Source organism: Equus caballus, chromosome 18 (assembly GCF_041296265.1).
Source record: "Equus caballus isolate H_3958 breed thoroughbred chromosome 18, TB-T2T, whole genome shotgun sequence".
Taxonomy (NCBI): Eukaryota; Metazoa; Chordata; class Mammalia; order Perissodactyla; family Equidae; genus Equus; species Equus caballus.
In genome coordinates, this window is record NC_091701.1 from 19640110 (window position 1) to 19658800 (window position 18691).

Below are 18691 nucleotides of genomic sequence, written 5' to 3' on the forward strand. Positions count from 1 at the left end.
TTTTTTAATTTTAGAAACAAATTTATAATGGTGAGGTACTCAAATAAATTTTAAAATGCCAGATTATATTTAAGCATATTAAACATATTTAAATATAATGTAATTACTCTATGGAAATCAAGTTTTATTCTCTTAATCAGTACTGCTTTTCAGCAATGCTGAATACTGATATTTTTCAGTTTTTATGAAGCTCACTCTTTGAAATGTAATTAGATGTCCCAGATAACATCCAGTGTGAAGATTTTTTTAATTCTCAATATAAATTTTCTCGTGTTGCAGTATTACACTCATCCATAATTATATGGGTAGGAAAGCAACTAAAATGCCAAGCTGAGTTAATGACATTTTCTGTAATACTGTAATGCCAGTCTTTTCATTGCAGCAAAATAAAATATTTAAACCACATTTGAGATTGTACTGGAATTTTGGTTTAATTGGTTTGGGCTTGGTGATCTTTTTTTTATTAACAAATGGACATTTTGACCTATTCCTTTTCTTCTTTGCTGGGAGCTGTGCCTCTCTTGTTTTTCCTTATGTCTAAGTTTCTACTCCCTTTTTCCTATTCTAGGAACTTCTTTCTGTGAGTCTTTGCTAAAGTTATTCCATTACTGGTTTTCCTTAACTATATCCTTAGGCAAGTGATTTCCAAATTTTGAGCTGTGATACCTAGAACTAACTGAATGTTTATTAATGAAGCCATTTTCAAGGCACAGAAAATAGTTATTGTTGACTTAGTTGAGGGAGGGGTAGTGTTGGACTAGTTAAGAGACGGGAGAAATGGCTTCACCTACCTGTAGGACCTAAGATGAACTATAAGAACAAAATAGAATGAGCCTGTTGATGATGTCTCAGCAAAGAGAAAGCAGAATTTGGTGAGGAAGATTGGCCCTGAGCTAACGTCTCTTGCCAGTCTTCCTTTTTTTTTTTCTCTCTCCCCAAAGCCCCAGTACATAGTTGTATATCCTATTTCTAGGTCACTCTAGTTCTTCTATGTGGGATGCTGCCACAGCGTGGCTTGATGAGTGGTCTGGTGTAGGTCCATGCCCAGGATCGAAACCAGCGAACCCTGGGCCACCAAAGTGGAGCAAGCAAACTTAACCACTTGGCCACAGGGCCAGCCCTGAAAGCAGACTTTGGAGTCTTGTCTTTGCTTTTGTTAGGGCTTTTTTTGGATTACGAAATTTAAAACTGAAGAGTAATAAGACAGCTATGGCTAGTTCTTAAATACAAATGTACATGCAAGTGTATGCACAAAATTAATTACTAAAAGAATAAAGACAAGGATGATTCATTTGAAACTGACTGTAGACTCGTCTTCAGTGACTTGGAAATTACCCAGGCTTTTTGTTAATTCAGACTTGACCAGCTGTCAAGTTTGAAGCCAGCAACGGAGAGTGAAGAATATCAGCAGTGAGGGCATCTTGAGCAGAAAGGGGAGACAGCGACCAGGAATGGGCAGGGGGAGAAAAAATGGAGAAGGAAGGGAGTCAGATCAAGAGCTAGAAATGGAAACGTATAAAAGAATAGAAAAGGAGAAGGGTGAAAACAGCTGGAGGGCGAAAAGAAGAAAGGAATATGGGTGTAATCATTGAAGTAATATCAAGTATCATAATTTCAGTGTTTGAATCTGCTTAGTTAGGACTACAGTGGAACCTTTAAAGAATTGAGTTTAACCGTGAAAGGAAGAAGGTGAGCAAGAAAGAAGGGAATTTTAAAAAGTGTTACATCACTTGTTAAATTTAAGATCGACACTAACAATATACCATTGTTGTTTAATTTTTCAACATATTAATGATAGTATTTGAGTCATATTACTATGGGGCACTATTCTAAGTGCATTACATATATTGATTCATTTAATCCTCGCCACAACTGTATAAGCAGATACTATTTCTCCCATTTTACAGATGCAGAAACTGAGCCACAAAGAGAGTAAGTAATTTGCCTAGGCTAGTCAGATAACAGAGCCAGGATTCCACTGAGGCAGTCTGACTACTGTGCTACAGCTGTGTTCATCACCTCTGCCTCCCCCTCTCCATGATTTATATGGTATATTCTTGTAGAAATTTATCTTGTTTTGAGAATGTAATATTCCCTTGAAATAGTTGTACATCTACTAGAGTGAGAAACTCTGAACACTGTTTAAAAATCTATTTTTCTTCCCTTTATTTATAGTAATTAGAGAAAGTTTATTAAACTAGGTACCAGAACACAAAGACGGATAGTGCGTGGTCTCTGTTCCCAGTGGACTGAATCTCAGTTGTAATTGTTTGTTCACTTGAACCAACCAAGTATCTACTCCAATACTGGTATAAATTCTTTGACTTTGAACCAAGTTTACATGTGCTAATGAATGTTTGTTGCCTTGAAAAGCATGCTCACCTTTAAGAGCTACAAACCAACTAGTAACATTGCCATTACTTAAAGCTTTTGGAGTTCTTTTCCTTTTGACAAACCACACAACAGAATCAGCTTTCCATACAAAAAGCAGTAGTACCTAGTTTGATTGCCTTCCTTAGTCATTCTTAAAATTAAAGCTTCACATGGATATTCACAAAGTATTTATCTAAAAAGGTATTTTGTTTTGTTTTGTTTTTACAGCCCTGATGGAGTAAAATGTTTGCAGGCTGTAGAGGAGGAAATGTGAATGGAGTTAGTGGATTTCACCAGGAACTTTGGAAGAGTGTTGGGTATAATTAGTGTTGCACTGGAGGAGGATGAGAATTGAGCCCTATTTAGAGGGAACAGAAAGACTTCTTTGAGGAGTGTGGGTAAATAAACCAGGAATCTACCCTGAAGATTATTGCTTAGCTCCCTGAATACTTAATTTTTTAAATTATTTCTAGAACTTTAGAATCGTTCACTAGTATGCCTACTTCATTTCCATTGAGACTATCTTTAAGGAGAAAAGCTTGGGGTCTGGAAGTACTTCTTGATATTGAGGCTTGCAAAAAGTCTGAAGAGGATGGAGCTGTGACTGGGAATCCTATGAGATTTTACCGAGAAAAACTCATTGGAGATTTTAAAAGTGCCTGTTAGACAAGTAAGAGAAATTCTGGATCATGTGGAGTTAGGAAGAAAGTTAGAGTATTAATACGTTCAGTCTGATTTGACTTTTGACTTGAGCCTCTATTGCTTTACTCTGATAAATTTGAAAGCTGGCTTAGCCATTCCCCTTCTAGACATGAATGAGATAATAAATGAGAGACCATGGGAAACTGAGAGTATCTTCATTTTATTTAGCTTAGTGTTTCTTGCATTCCTTACCTTGGTATTAGCTCTTAAGTTTTTATTGTGGCATTTGGAATACTTTGAATTTAGTATTGATGCCTTTATGTTTAAATATGGATTATCCACATGTCATTCATTCAGGAAATATATTGAACAGCAGCTGCACAATGCTGGATAATGGGAACATAAATGAATAACTCAGTCTCTGTTTCAAGCTGCTTCTAGACTGATGGGACAGAGAAAATAAACCAGCATACAATATGAGTACAATGACAGAGGAATGCACAGTTTCCTACTGAATAAAATGGGCATTTCATCTGACTTGGGAATTTTACCTTGGGAGGAGGTGATCTTCTGAGTTAAGCCTTTAAACAGAAAAAGAGTTAATCAAACAGACAAAGTAGGTAGCAGTGGTTGGAAATTTTAAGTATGTGGGAAAAGAACTGAGTTAGGAAATAATTATCTACTCTCAGTTACCTTACACTTTCTACCTCTCAAAACACCCCCCCATGACTGCTATTAAAAGAATATTAACTAATTTGGATGTTGCTTAATTAAATCTGTTGTAAAGAATAACAGTTTACTCTAAATCTATGAAAACTAAGAATAAGTTGCTTTTTTGAGCATTCTCAATTTTTTAAATCTTTTTTTTTGTTGTAATTTTAATTTTAAAAGATGGAAATAAGTTGAAAGTCCAAGTTGAAATTATTCAGTCCTTTCAAGGTAACATTGTTTCTGGTTGTTTGGAGCCAAACTCACTTAATTTTAGGTCTGTTTTAAAGATTTGTACAGCAGGAAGAGAACTTCTTGAAGTCATTTTTACTCCATTTAACTCATCTGCAAATGCAGTTGGACTAGAGAAAGTCTCTTTCAGATCCAGAATCCAGTAATTAAATTTCATGTCTCAGCAATGATATTTATAAGTTATTTTAAAAGCTCTCAGAGGAAAGGGTCTACTTTCTGTATATCAGAAATCTTATGTTAACTACCCAAATCATGTAGCATGATTTATGCCTCTTTCTCCCTCTTCCCCCTTGGCATTGTTTCTGTAAAGTGATTGATGACCCCCAAGATATAGTGAGACTCAGATGTTCATCTCTTTAAAAACATTATACCTGAATCTTGACATTTAGAAATTATCTTACTGTGAGAAATTTCTTGTATGTTATCTTAGAATGTTATTTGAGTTTGAGGTATGCCTGTTTTCTGAGTCAGCAATTATTTGGTTTATTATTATCTTTTTGGGTAAATATTAGTTCAAAATTGATGTTTCTCTGTCTTTGTAGTGCTATGTTCTTCTATCCCAAGAACATAACTTAGTAAATCTTAAAAAAATTGCTAATTTCTTGATCTCCAGTTGGCAGAGTTTCTACTCTACTCGTTTACCTTGCATGTTTATTCCCTGGGTTTTTAGCTACTTTTAATATTGCTGTAGTGAAGTAATAGTTATTAGGTAGCAGTTTCATGTTCAGAAGCCTCTTCTCGTTTTGCCTCAGATCCTTTTGCTGTCTCTTAAGCAAGATTGTGTAGCTCTTAGCCACATGATGAGTCATTGATTAAAAGAACCCTAGAAAATGGCCCAAAAAGAGGGAAAATCTGGGTATACTTTACCCACTTTTCATCTTTAAGCTATGGCTTCATTAGTTTGCTTGAGACTTTTTTTCCTTTAGCTCCACAATGTGCATTAATATTATTTAAACTTTGACTTAGTTAGCTAAAGTGTGAGTCTATTTCCTTTTTCCCTTTAGTATTCTACTTGCAAAACAAGCAACAGAGATTTTAGAAACTAGGGTAACTAGTTTTATTTAATGAATAACTATTAAAACTCTTATATCAATCTTATCATAACCCAGTTTGCAATTCTTACTATTAATATTGCATTCCTTCCTTGCACACCCCCCCCTTAGAAAGTAGAAGATTTTTCAGAAATTTATTTGTTTTTACATCACCAAATTTTTATCTTTTCTGCAGATAATATCACCTACTGCATTATTTTTGGCTGCAAAAGTGGAAGAACAGGCTCGAAAACTTGAACATGTTATCAAAGTAGCACATGCTTGTCTTCATCCCCTAGAGCCACTGCTGGATACTAAATGTGATGTATGTGAAAACTGGGTTTTTTGGTTTATCTTTGTAAATTGGAAACCTTTTCATTATTTAGACCTAATAAAAATATTATTCAATTAGTGCTGCCTTCCAAATGCTGCTTATTTCTTTTACCAGTTAGGAATGTAATACCAAGAAGCAATCTGACAGAAACATATTTCATGTGTGTTCATGAATTCAAGTGTCATTCTGAATCACGGAAGGCTTTGATTCAAAGGTTCTTTTCAAGTCTTTCACATTTTGTTGTTTATCCTCACAGTAAACCTGTGATATATGTAAGAGGGGAAGTCATGTCACCTCCATTGTTTGGGCGTATTTGAGACTAAAGGTAAATAACTCTTAAATTGTCAGCAACTGAAGGAATAGAAAAACCTCCAGAGTTGCCTCTAGACCAGTAATTAGTCTTTTAACATAGTTTTTCCTTTATTGAGACTGCATATATACAGTCATGCATGACTTAACAATGGGGATACGTTCTGAGAAATGCGTCATTAGGCGATTTCATCATTGTGTGAACATCGTAGAGTGTGCTTACACAAACCTAGATGGCATAGCCTACTACACACCTAGGCTATATGGTACCACTGTTGTATGTGCAGTCCATCGTTGACCAAAATGTCATTATGCGGTGGATAACAGTACTACTACTACTAATAGCTTTCTGATACATAAAAGTGCATTTTCATGCTTTCATGAGCAGCATTTTCAAAATATTTTAATTTTCATGAAGAGTAACGCAGTTTCCAAACAGCTTGTTCATTTTCAGCATTTTAATGGACCTTACTTGACAGCACCATTTAAAATGTTCTGACATCTTAAAACAGAAGCTAGAATTCTGGGCCTTTAAAATCATTTTTCTAGCACTCTTATTTTACATGAGTTACTTTATCAGGAACTTGTAATTACTGAATAACTCCCAGATTACATTAATTTGGTTTGATTTGGATCAAGTTTAAGGTCCCGCTTAAGTATATCTGATTTTATTAATGACAAGTTTTATCCTAGATGTTGGCTTTAAGGGAGTAAAATATTAATGTAACCATTCAATAATAGAGAATGTTCGATTATTCAAAGGTAGCTCTTATAGTTTCTTTTAACTTACAAATTCAGAATTATTTCTTGTGAATTCTTAGGGTATTGTACAAATAATAGAAATCTGTGTTTTAAAAATTAGCTCAGTGACCTTTTCAGAATGGAGCATAAATAAAATTGAAGGTGCTTTCACTCTGGGTTTAGTAATATATCCTTACATAAATGAATATTTATGTATGATAATGTTGTTTTCTTATCACCTTAGTCAATTGTCATGATCTAAGATTGAGACAGTGGAAGATTTTTCTTACCCTTTTATTCCCAGGGTAACTGCAGTGGGGAAATGATTTACTGAAATTGGAAGAAGGTCCTCTATTTATGTCCCCATGGGTGTATGATAGATTATTTTGGCATTTTATATCTAAAATTTTTCTCTCAATCTAGAGATTTGAGGGTTTGTTTTGATTTGACTTTATCTTTTTTGAAGAGAGGAAGTTAATTCTAAAAATAACTCACTGATTTACTGTGGCTGTCAAGGAATTACTCCATGAAATAATATCCTAGAGTGAGTGGATAAGGCTTTCCTTTAAAGGCGGGTTTGAGTGTGATGTTTTCACTTGGGTTGGTGCTTCCTCTCCTTAACGTGTCTTGAAATGCCAATGCCTAGGTAAAGTTTTACATTATAAACTGGAGATCTTTTTTCGATTAACCTACGCCCTTTCATATTATTATCTTTAGGGGGTTTTTCTGTTGTTTTTTGCTTTGTTTACATTTCCTGTATTAGAAGTAATTCAATTTTGACTTATCACAGAAAATAAGTTTTCTCTAGCACCCTCATTTTATTTCAAATTTCCAAACTACTGTGATTCTTTGGTAATCAATCTGTAATTCTCATGAGATTTAATGGTCCTGTGGTCTAGTAGTGTTATGTTTATCTTAAGCATTTTAATGTTTTTTTGTTTTTTTTTACCTGACAGGCTTACCTTCAACAGACTCAAGAACTGGTTTTACTTGAAACCATAATGCTACAAACCCTAGGTATGTATGTATGTCAGATATTATTTTTGTGTGTTTTATTCAAAGTATTACTCTAAATAAAGGAAAAGATCTCTGGAATAATTTTATCATTGAAGAAAGTTTCATTTTAAAACAAAATTTGGGGCCAGAATAGTATTGCTTGGTTATAAGCAAACCATTTTTTTAAAATTTAATTTCATTTGGCATAATTTAATTGAATGGTAAACATAACCTTAAGTGTGATTTCTTAGATTTTCAGATAGTTAAGACACTATGCTTCATTATGCATTTGCATTGGAGAGTGAAATGGTCCTTTAGGGCTCTTGCATATGGTTGTAATGTGTATAAACATACATGGCGGTCTTTGCTCTCTTAGAGCTTATAGTCAGTATTTAATAAATTTATCACATCATTTTTAATGTGACATAGTAGTTATTTAAATGTTGATCCTTTCCTAAAAATTTTATTTTCTTCAAGGTTTACGCTAAGTAATCTTGCTTAATCTCATCTTTTACTTTACTCATGAGGAAATTGAGGCCAAAGAAAGTTATAACTTATGTAAGGTCATATATTATTTCTAGAAGAACCTGGCGGGGTGTGGTGGGAAGAACATGGGCTTTGTGGAGATCTGGGTTTAATGCTGTCGGCTTCTGATTTTCTTTGTTAACTTGGGTAAAGTTCCCTTTACCTTTTGTACCTCCGTTCTGTATATGCAAGGTGGAATCATAATGCCTGCCTTAACATCGTGAATTTGAAGATGAAAGATAATGTATAAAAAACCATTTGCCACACAGTGTGTCCTAAATAATCATTATTTTCTATGGTAGTTATTTTTATTTTGTTTATTACTCCATTCCCAAATGTTGACTAGAAGTGTGATAATCATAGCTTCCCACATGACGGATTCTTTCTATTACAAAAGTGACTTGTTTGAAGTTTTTATAATATAAAAAGATAGAAAAGTGAAAGTGAGAATCTTACTCCCTCCAAATCCAATGGTTTAACATGTTACTGTTTTATATAAAATTATATACATGTGAAAATGTGCAAACATTTATATAATGAAGATTGAAAAGGAAAATTATATATTTTTTAAAATAATATAAAGCTGTTGTTTTATTATATAATTACTGTGTCATATTCATCATATTTATGACAGATTCTTAAGCATGGAGAATTAATACCGTTATTTAAAGGCAAACATTAGAATTTATAACCTGTACCTCTATGGTTTCATTGAAGTATGATTTTGCAGGTTTAATTACAGTAGAAATATAAATAAACTGCACAATAACTTTATAAATCCAGATTACCTGTTTATTAGGATAGTATTCATTTACTGCTTCTGAAGGCACTAGATATGAATTGTACTTTTTTTTTAAAAAAAACCTAAGGGTTGATTGAACTTTGAAAGCTTTTCAACATTTCATCTTTGGTTTTAGAAACAGTGATTTAATGAATCTTGAGGACTAGAAGGTCGTAAGACCTTTATTATTAAGGAAATGTAGTTATAAGCTAACTATATCATTTAAAAAGTTATTTTTCCTACTGTGGCCCAAAGCTTATATTTATGAAAAATATTCTTTTCAACATTTTCTGAAAGAAGGAGTTGGAATACATTTTTTAAATGTGTTATATAGTTGAATTCCCTGCTTAGACTGTGGGACAAGCTTTAAATGTTACCCCCAGTCTACAAATAACTTTATCAGTTTTTTATAATGGGAACATTATTTTTGAGAAGAAATTATTTCTCATCATTGGAGGTATAATGAACATGTCAGTGATGAGAAACTAACTTGTCTTTGTATTTTTCTAATGATGAAAAATGTGTTACACATTTATGGTTGTGTGCTGAACGGCATTTCTCAGGCAAGTATTGTAGTGGTAAGTGATTGGGAAAAAAGGTGCTTTTCATTTCAGGTTTTGAGATCACCATTGAACACCCACACACAGATGTGGTGAAATGTACCCAGTTAGTAAGAGGTAAGCGTTCTTTGAAACTTTTAAATTATCAATGCTTTTCAAGGTCTAGAATTGACTTGAATATTACTTTGTTCTCCTAGCCTTTCATTGAGTTTTATTAAAATAGGACAAATGTAATTTTGCAGCATTATTTTTGTGTCCTTCATTTACTTATTCATCTACTTCTATGTGTGGTTCTGCCTGGTGAATTAGCTTCTTTTAAGTGAGAGTCTCATTTCACTAAAAATTTAGAGGGCTTCCAAATATTAAGACTCTCTCCACCTCCCCATTGGGCTATGCCAGTCCCATTTCAGTTAATATTTAAGATGTAGGCCATTAACACATAGGTGCAGAAAACAGTATTAATTTCTGGTTTATGTCAAACTTTGATTGACTTCTTGAGAAGTTTGATTACAGTTTAAAAATTTGGAGGCCAACTTCAAATCTTTCAGATAAAAAGTGCCTTTCTTAGCAGATTTGTCATTTTAGAAATGTTTTGCCCATGTTCATTTTGAACAAAATTGATTAATACACTTTTCAGAGTTCTTTAGCATTACTAAAAATGGTTTACTTTTTGTGTGTAATGGAAATAATTACATAGCATGATGACAGCATGTGATGTGCCTATTAAAGCCTTTATAAACAAGAGTACAAAGTTTTTGTATTGTTTGTTTTACTACTTGCTTGTAAAGCATATGGTACACATTTTTCTACTCTTGTTAATGAATCCTATGTATCTGTTTTATTCCCTAGAAATATTTTTTACACAGTTGCATGTTGTACTACTACTCACTTCTGCTTTCCGGTTTCACATTTGAAGTGTTATGTACTGATAGTAACCACTTGGAACCTTTAGTGTGCCCTTTTCTGTTACTTTCTTTTTGAAAATGATGATTTTGCAGTTTCAGTCTTTTACCCTCAGACTTCTTTAGGTTTATTCTAAACAAAATGGGTAAGACTTTTGGAGGCCTTGTTATATTTTTTAGTGTTTACCTAAATATTCTTGCATTTTATTCATTCTAAATTGAATCTATTTTATACCTAGGTAGGTTGTATTATGTTAATGGCTACATTTAAAAAAAAAAAACAAAACCGCTTGTCTGATACCATAGTGTCGTTGTTAACAACTGAACTTCTAAAAATCCCACTTATATATTTTTTTATCCTAATAGCACGTTATCATTTGTAAACTAGAACATATTTAATTTTGGTTCCTGTTGTTCATGGTTATATGAATATATATTACAGCACATTCTCATCCCCAGTATTACAGTGTAGTATAGAACTGTATAGATAAGTAGTATAGGTATTTAATTAAGGAGGAAAAAAGCTCTAGAGTAGTTTTATTTTCCTGAAAACCTGAAAGAGTAAGCTGTTTTCTCAGAATAATGGAGAGCCATATAATTTGCTTTGAATTAAGCCTAATGAAGGATGTTGGAGGAAGATATTAATGAAACTGGATTTTCAGCTTAATATTATTGTGAAATTTGAGTCAGCTTCTTCTAAATTCTTTATCAAAGTTTAATATTTTTTGTGCATGTTCTCATGTATCTAAAGAAGCTAGAGACGTAAAGCCCATTAATTTGCAAAATTGAATGGTAAATTTTTAAACATTTACAAAAACTACAAGTTTGATATATCATCCAAAGCAAAATATTTAAATCTTATTTTTTGTTGTTAATGTTTAAAATGTAAGCAATTCTTAAATTTTAGTTATGTTTAATTTCATTTTGCCTAACTAACATTTCAGGTAGCCATAGTTTACATCTCACTCCATTTAAAAAAATATTCTTTCATGTTTGGTGTCCTTTTTTCTTTGCTCTATTACAACAGTAAGCTAACAAAAGAACATTTACCCTACGTTCTTCCTCTGTTGCACAGTGACTGTTAATAGATTATTGAATTTAGATATATTTTGAGGTGAAAATTGCTATGGCAATTTAAAATTATTTTTTCTTTCGTCTCTGTGTATTTTGATTCTTTTGTTTGGGGCAGGGTAAATAAATTTGGTGTCTTTAAAGTCCTTTTTTCCCCCTCTCTGGAGATGAGAAAGTTGATATTATGCTACTTTGCTGCAGAATTGGCTTATTTCCTTTTACAGGGACCTTTCACTTCTGTGATTTCTCCTTCCCTCCCCACCAGGAAAGAATGCCATACTTAAGTCACACTGCCTCCGAGACATCTGATGCTTTGACACTCTTCCTTAGCACAACTCTGCTAAGCCCAAATCCCTTTTGTAAACCTTTATGTTGATGATCCACATGGGGCAGCAGGGATTACAGGTGCTACGAATAAAAATAGGAGGGGGCAAGGAATTTGAGGCCTGTTAGAGAGGGGTGAGTTGAGATGAACTGATCCTAGGTGAGCAGAGGGGAAAGGTATGTCAGTGATTGTGAATGTATTTGGAAAAGGCATCCCTGTTGGGAAGAATAAGAAGCAGAAGAAGGGAACCAGTCGGGGGGACTCTTTTCAATTTCAATGTCTTAAGAAGCTGGTTGTTAAAAATTGCTTTTCTCTTGGGGACCAGTCAGTGTTGAAGCATCCTGATTCCCCCTAGAGTACCTCTGTCTTTTCTAAAGTTGTCTTTAATTGCATTCTGTAATTTTTAAAAAAATATTACAATGGAGTATTCTTATATCAACACGCTTATGATATTTCTAGGTTATTTATTCTCTGTTGATGCTTAATAGCATGATGAAAAACAGCAGTTTGTGCTCTCTGAGTTTGGGGGGTGGGGGTGATTTTGTTTTATTTTCTTTTGATGGAAGTACTTAAGCCAAATTAAATATGATGACTGAGGATTAAGTCTGGCAGGCAACTCTTTGTATTTTGTATTAGACTTCAAAATCTTTTCTTCTTCTTCTTCTTTTTTTTTTAAATCCAGGAGAATGCTTTATTGCAACTTTTAGCTGACTAGATGCTTAACTTAGTAACAAGTTTAGCCCTTGTAACTGGCTAGCTAAAAGCAAATCGGCTTGTTTCTCAGATCTTTGGGGGATAGCAAGAAACATTTGAGTGAATGTTGTTGAAGATTTTCAGTAGTATAGAAAATGATGGCGCTCTTGTGATATTTGTAAGTAGTAAGTAAAATTTACTTTTTGTGTACAAATCTTTGAAGTTTTTGTTGTGTTGAGAACTTTTTGATGTTAGCATGTTAAAGCTGATAGTATTGTCTTCGTTTTTTTTTTCTTTTCTTACAGCAAGCAAGGATTTGGCACAGACATCCTATTTCATGGCTACCAACAGGTTGTTATCCTGACCCTCTTTATTGCACTGTTGTAGCACACTATAGCTTCCTTTAATGCAGGGCCCCCTCAATGTGTCTCTTACCCTTGTTGCAACAGGAGACTGGACCATCTACTGTGGTGGTACCTTCCTGTCTGCTTTGCGGTGTATTGTACAAGGGACTTTTGGCACAGAGGGGTTAAATGCACAATGTGAAGTGTAGTGGTGCTTTCTGATGACATATTCTCGATTTGTGAGTGCATAAGTCTAAAATTGGTAGCCTGAATAGCAGCTAAAGATTACAAAGAGCTAAACTTAACGTAGAAATTCGAGCAACTTGGTAAGTATAAAGCTATTTCTAGTTTACAATTATAGTTAAATGACAGTTTTTTAAATTTCACTTTTGATCCAAACTTTAAAATAATCATTAAAGTTTTTTTAATAAATAAAATTTATATAACTTGGGATTTTTTTCCAGATAATACCCACTAGTAGTAAATTGGAAGTAGTCAAGTCCTATCAGTGCCTGGATTTACATAAGTCCAATTTTTACTTTGAAAAAACTTACTTTCTTTTCAGTTTATGTAAAGAAAAACTGGTATTAGTTTATGGTGATCAGTAAACATTTTCACCAATCCTAAAACTGAACTGAAAGAACAGTCTTTTAAAAGCCTTTAATATCTGTTATAGAATTCTGTTCTGTGTTGATTATATTTTAATGATTTAGATTTGTTTTTTAATTGGGTCACTGGGGAGGAGGGAACCAAACTAGTTTTGTGTGGTTCTTAATTTCTTATGACACTGTTAAGTTTTATTAAAAACTTTGAATTGGCAAATACCAGTATATTTTCTTAGATATCTGTTGTTGGGATTTAACCTCTATCCCTAGGAATTCTGAACATCAACAAAAACACACTTAAAAAACTTTGGTTAGAAAAAGCTAGTTGTGACATGTTACATGCCCAGTTTTTGGCACACGGTGAAAGGAGAAGGGTAGTGTTTTTTGTAGTATTTAGCAACATTTTGGGCCTTGAAGCTGTTCAGCAAAAGGTAAGTTTTCCCTGTGGCTTTGCTGGAAAGAAGACAGGTTTATGTAGATCAGTGTTCAATTCGCTTAGACTTACTTGAGAATGGTGTTTGTGGAGCCACATCAGGTGGTAGAATCCGTTATTTCGATGTCACGTTGAAATTACTTTTTGTCAATTTTACAAAGAGTCATCTGCATTTTCTTTACTTCTATGTCATAACGTTATTTAAAAAACCCAAAAATACCATCAAAAAAAGTTTAAAGTGTTTTACTTATATATAGTGATTTTTGAAAGTATACTATCTTCCTCTCCTTTTATAAAGATGCAAAAACAAAATTGAGAAATGTTAATATGTAAGTAGCATTAATAAATATTAATATAATACTCTAGGGAGAGTGTGGGAAATGTTCATAATCTATGGGTTTTTTAGAATTAGAATTTTTATAACTATAGTATTAACTTTTAATAAGTTTTTGTACTCTAGACTTAAAGAAGAAAACCTTTATAATTTTGTTTATGCTCTAATCTTACTGGTAAATATTTTTCTTTGTTTTACATATTTGAATTTCTATGGCTCTTCATTTTCAAACCTGCTCCACAACAGTCTACATCTTACAACCTTCTGTCTTCAGTACAAACCAACAGTGATAGCATGTGTATGCATTCATTTGGCTTGCAAATGGTCCAATTGGGAGATTCCTGTGTCAACTGATGGAAAACATTGGTGGGAATATGTGGATCCTACAGTTACTCTAGAATTACTAGATGGTAAGTAGGGAGAATAAATCTTTTTTTACATTAAAAATATTTCTTTTTAGTATGGAGAAATTCTGTCTACTTAAGTACTGTATAAGTTCGAAAAATAGTGAATCCCCGTATACTCATTGCCTAACTGAACAGTTACTAGTGCTGGCCAATCCAACATCCCCCTACATCTACAGTTAGGTAGATGCTAATCCCAGATATCATTTCATCTATTAATATTTCAACTTGTATTTCAAAGGATAAAGACCCTTTAGAAATGTAACCTATAATTCTATTTTAACAATTTGGTAATAGAATTTAAAATATAATTATGTGATCAAATAATCAGGATGAAAATAAGGATTCATTAGCCTAAAGGAAAAAAATTGAATATATATCAACCACCACTGAACTTCTAAAGCCCTTTCAGAACTTTTCGACAAAATATGAGTTGTAATGCTATAGGTTTATCGTTTAAGAATACCTAAAGTATACTAACTTTGTTGAGTTTAAAGTATATAAACTCAAAGTCAGGTTATTACCTTCTTGTAGAAGATGTGAAGCAGTGAGCTAAAGGCATTTTCAGGGTAGCATTCCTTGCTCTGTAGTTCCATTGATGGTGAAGTATGTCATTATTGCCTCGTGTCATTAAATATGAATTGACAAGGAAAAACGGGATACACATTCTATAAATTATAAACCTGGAATTTGGGGGTCTCTTGATAAGAAACTTCTCTGATTGAGAAATAAGAGAAACTGCCTGAGGTAGGAGATTCTTGGGACTTAAGACATTTTAAACAGCTACTATAGATTTCAGAAAAGAAATAGATAACACTTCTGATAACACTTCTAACAGATACACCTAAAATGATATGTTGGGTTTTTAGCTTAGTCTTTTTGTAGACTTTCCCCAATGTCCTGTACAAAATTAAAGCTAAAGTAAGAGATGCGTATCCTATGGCTTTGGAATGTGGTCTTCCAATAAAATCTTAGATTTTTCTTTAAGATGGATGTTTTCTTAAGAGTCTGCAACCTTTTCTGTGAAGGGCCAAATAGTAACTATTTTAGGGTCTGTGGGCTGCGTGCTGTCTATGCTACTACACAACTCTGCCACTGTAACTGGAAAGCAGCCATAGGCAATTTGTAAATGAGTAGGTGTGGCTGTATTCCAGTAAAATTTTGTTTGTGAAAACAGGGCACAGGCCGTATTTGGCCCACTGGCGAAAGTTTACCTACCCTTGTGGTAAAATATGCTTTTTTGTAAGATCTCTTGATTTTCTGATGTTTTTTCCTCCCTCAAAAATTTCTCCCAGAGTGTGTATCTCATGCTGTGTTACTGCTGCATGGTTATACTCTTTTCTTTACATTGCCAGAGGTTCATTGTGTGTGGGTTTTTGTGTGTGTGGTTTTGTTTTTGAGGAAGATTACCCCTGAGCTAACATTTACCACCAATCCTCTTTTTGCTTAGGAAGATTGGCCCTGAGCTAACATCTGTGCCCATCTTCCTCTGCTTTATATGTGGGACGCCTGCCACAGCGTGGCTTGATAAGAGGCCCAGGACCCAAAGCAGCAAACCCTGGGCTGCCGAAGCCGGGAGCCCACAAACTTAACCACTACGCTCCCAGGCTGTCCCTTGCCACATGTTTTCTTAAAGTTTATCCAGAAGGAAGGAAGTCTTCATTGATTTGAAATGACATGTTCTAAAACCAGTGGAGGTTATTTTTCATCTGTGACTTGAAAATTAGGTTATCTACGCCACCATCTTTCTTTAGCAGTCAATAGATAGAGAAAGTAGGCATAACCTTAATAAAACTAGTTTGTACACGTGGTGCTAAAATAAAGCAAAAAGCAGGTAATCTGCCTTTATCCTGCTCCTAGGTTATAGGTAGTTATTTTTTTTGACACAACAGCGGCCACCTAAATATCCCTCTCCTTCCATTCTGAAAAGGCTCAAGTCCATTATTCATTTGGAGAGCCATTAAATAGGCATCTTGGACACTTAACACGTTGAAAATTTCAACATATTATATAGCAGCCTTTTCTCTGTTTTGATCACAAAAAAAAAGTAACAATATTTAAGATGTATCTGAATTTTAGCATTGTGTCTAAATTATCAGTGTTTACTGAAATAATTCATTTAATGACTGTTCCAAAAACGACATTGGGTTGGACTTGGCCTAGCTGTGAGGTTTTTTATTGTTTTGTAGGTTTCTTTTCTTTTTATGATTAATAACAAACCTTCATGTGTGTTTTTGTGTTTTGAATTTTTTTCTGTATATTAGCTTTTAGGAAGAAGGGCCTCTATTTTAAGCATCGTACTGTGATTTTTATACATATAGCTAATTACTTCAGTATTGACTATTTGACAGATTCTTTTGTTCCTCCTCTATAAAGTTTAATAGAATAGGATACTTAAGAAAGGAAAGAGAAAGCTTACATTTTGTGCCTGCTGTGTACCAGGTTTTGGACTAGAAACTATATGTATTTAATTTTTGACAGCCAAGCTATTAAGGAAATTGAGTCAAAACAATTTCTTGTTAATTTTGGACCCAAAAGTATTACGTCTCTGCTAGATTTATTAGTGTCCAAGTAGAAAAGTGGTCTTTTTTTCAGATGAGGAAGTGGTGGTCTAGGCATTAGATTTTTTCATCTAAACTGAATCAAAAATCTTGTGGGACTTGAGCAGGAATTAGTTGTCACAGCCTTGTAAACATAATGATGCTGAATTTTTGCATGTTCTATGCATCTTTGAGACAAATTCTATATTGTCTTAATTTTCATTATCAATCTTAGCATTTGCCTAGAATAGTTTACAGAGAAGCTTACTATTTATACTAAAAAATAATAAATGAATCTGTGTAGTCTCCACTGAATTGGCATTATGTATATTACATGATATTGTAGTTCATTTGAATGATACTAATATTTGTCTTGAGAGTGGCCAGTAACTTTATTAATGACACTGTTTGGGGGTAGAAAACTAATTCATCATAACTTTGGGAAAGTGGGTCGTCTCATCGTAATCCTAAATTTTTTTAAAAATTGTTGTAAAAATACTAGGGTAGTTTATTAGTGTTAATAATGTTGATTGCTAGGAAGTTATGGGTATAGGTGGAAGAACTTTTTGCATTTAACTTTGAAATAATTTTAAACTTAAAGAAATTGGAAAATAGTGCAGTTCCTATATACCCTTCACTCAGTTTCTCCAGTGTTAACATCTTATATAATAATACGTGATTATCAAAACCAGGAAATTAACATTGGTACAATACTATTAACTAAACTACAGATTTTGTTTGGATTTCCTCAGTTTTTCTGTTCTAAGATCCCATGTTCTGTTTGGTTGACTTGCTCCTTTAATCTCTTCCAGTCTGTGGCAGTTTGTCAATCTTTCCTTTTCTTTTTTGACCTTGACACTTTGAAGCATAACGGTCAGTTATTTTGTAGAGTCTTCCTCAATTGGAGTTTGTCTGAAGTTTTCTTATTATTAGATTGAAGTTATGCATTTTTGGCAAGAATACCACAAATGGCCTTTGCCCTACTCAGTGCATCTTATCAAGGGGTACCTCATGTTGATATGTCTTATTGCTGGTAATGATAACCATAAACACTGATTAAGGCGGTATCTGCTGCCTTTCTCCATTATAAAGTTACTGTTTTTCTCTTTGTAATTCATAAATATCCTGAGGAAAGTATGTTGAGATTATACAATTACCATTTTTTCCCTCAAACTTTTGCCCCCTGATTTTAAAGAATATTGAAGGATCTTGCCTATGACAGTTATTACTATGGTGTTTCCTAATGGAGATTTTCTATTTGAGGGGAATTTTTTTTAGTGCTACTAAATTTTCCAGAGATTTTGAGTAAACATGTAAAATTGGGGCAGGAGGAGGGGGAGTGACTCTCTTTTTTAAAAAGAGTACTACTTCAGAGCTGTGTCTGCTTCTGTATATGCTGAAGGTTGAATAGGAGTGTGACAGATGAACTCTTGAGGTCCCTTTTTTTTAATATTGCCCATTTGAGAGAAATTTAAATCCTAAAGGCACCTTCTAAATTTTACATTTAAATTTTATTTTTAGAGTTAACACATGAGTTTCTACAAATATTGGAGAAAACGCCTAGTAGGTTGAAGAGGATTCGAAACTGGAGGGTAAGAGAATTGGCAGGGTTTAATAGAATATCACTTTGTCACTTATCTAACAATTACGCAGCTAACCAATTTGAATTTTTGTGGTTAAATATTATTTCCAGTATGCCTAAATAATTACAATGTATCTTAAGCTACATACATTCATAGAACATTCAACTACTCTGTCCAGTGGACTTTGCTATGTACTTTATATATT

At 33.6% G+C, this 18691-nt stretch overlaps 1 protein-coding gene across 9 annotated transcripts in view; it reads left to right on the plus strand.

Annotated features, from left to right (window-relative positions):
- Window positions 1-18691, plus strand: part of CCNT2 (cyclin T2) — a 42136-nt gene that overhangs the window by 16865 nt on the left and 6580 nt on the right. For 2 of the 9 annotated variants that reach the window (XM_005601461.4, XM_001915413.6), the window contains exons 3-8: window positions 5203-5331; window positions 7347-7407; window positions 9307-9369; window positions 12549-12594; window positions 14206-14369; window positions 18425-18495. In XM_005601461.4, coding sequence (XP_005601518.1) covers window positions 5203-5331; window positions 7347-7407; window positions 9307-9369; window positions 12549-12594; window positions 14206-14369; window positions 18425-18495 — 534 coding nt within the window. Of the gene's footprint in view, window positions 1-1907; window positions 1933-2601; window positions 3044-5202; window positions 5332-7346; window positions 7408-9306; window positions 9370-9630; window positions 12429-12548; window positions 12914-14205; window positions 14370-18424; window positions 18496-18691 lie in introns of those variants that run through there. The other 7 variants (XM_070240755.1, XM_070240754.1, XM_014732439.3 and 4 more) reach the window with 7 other exon arrangements.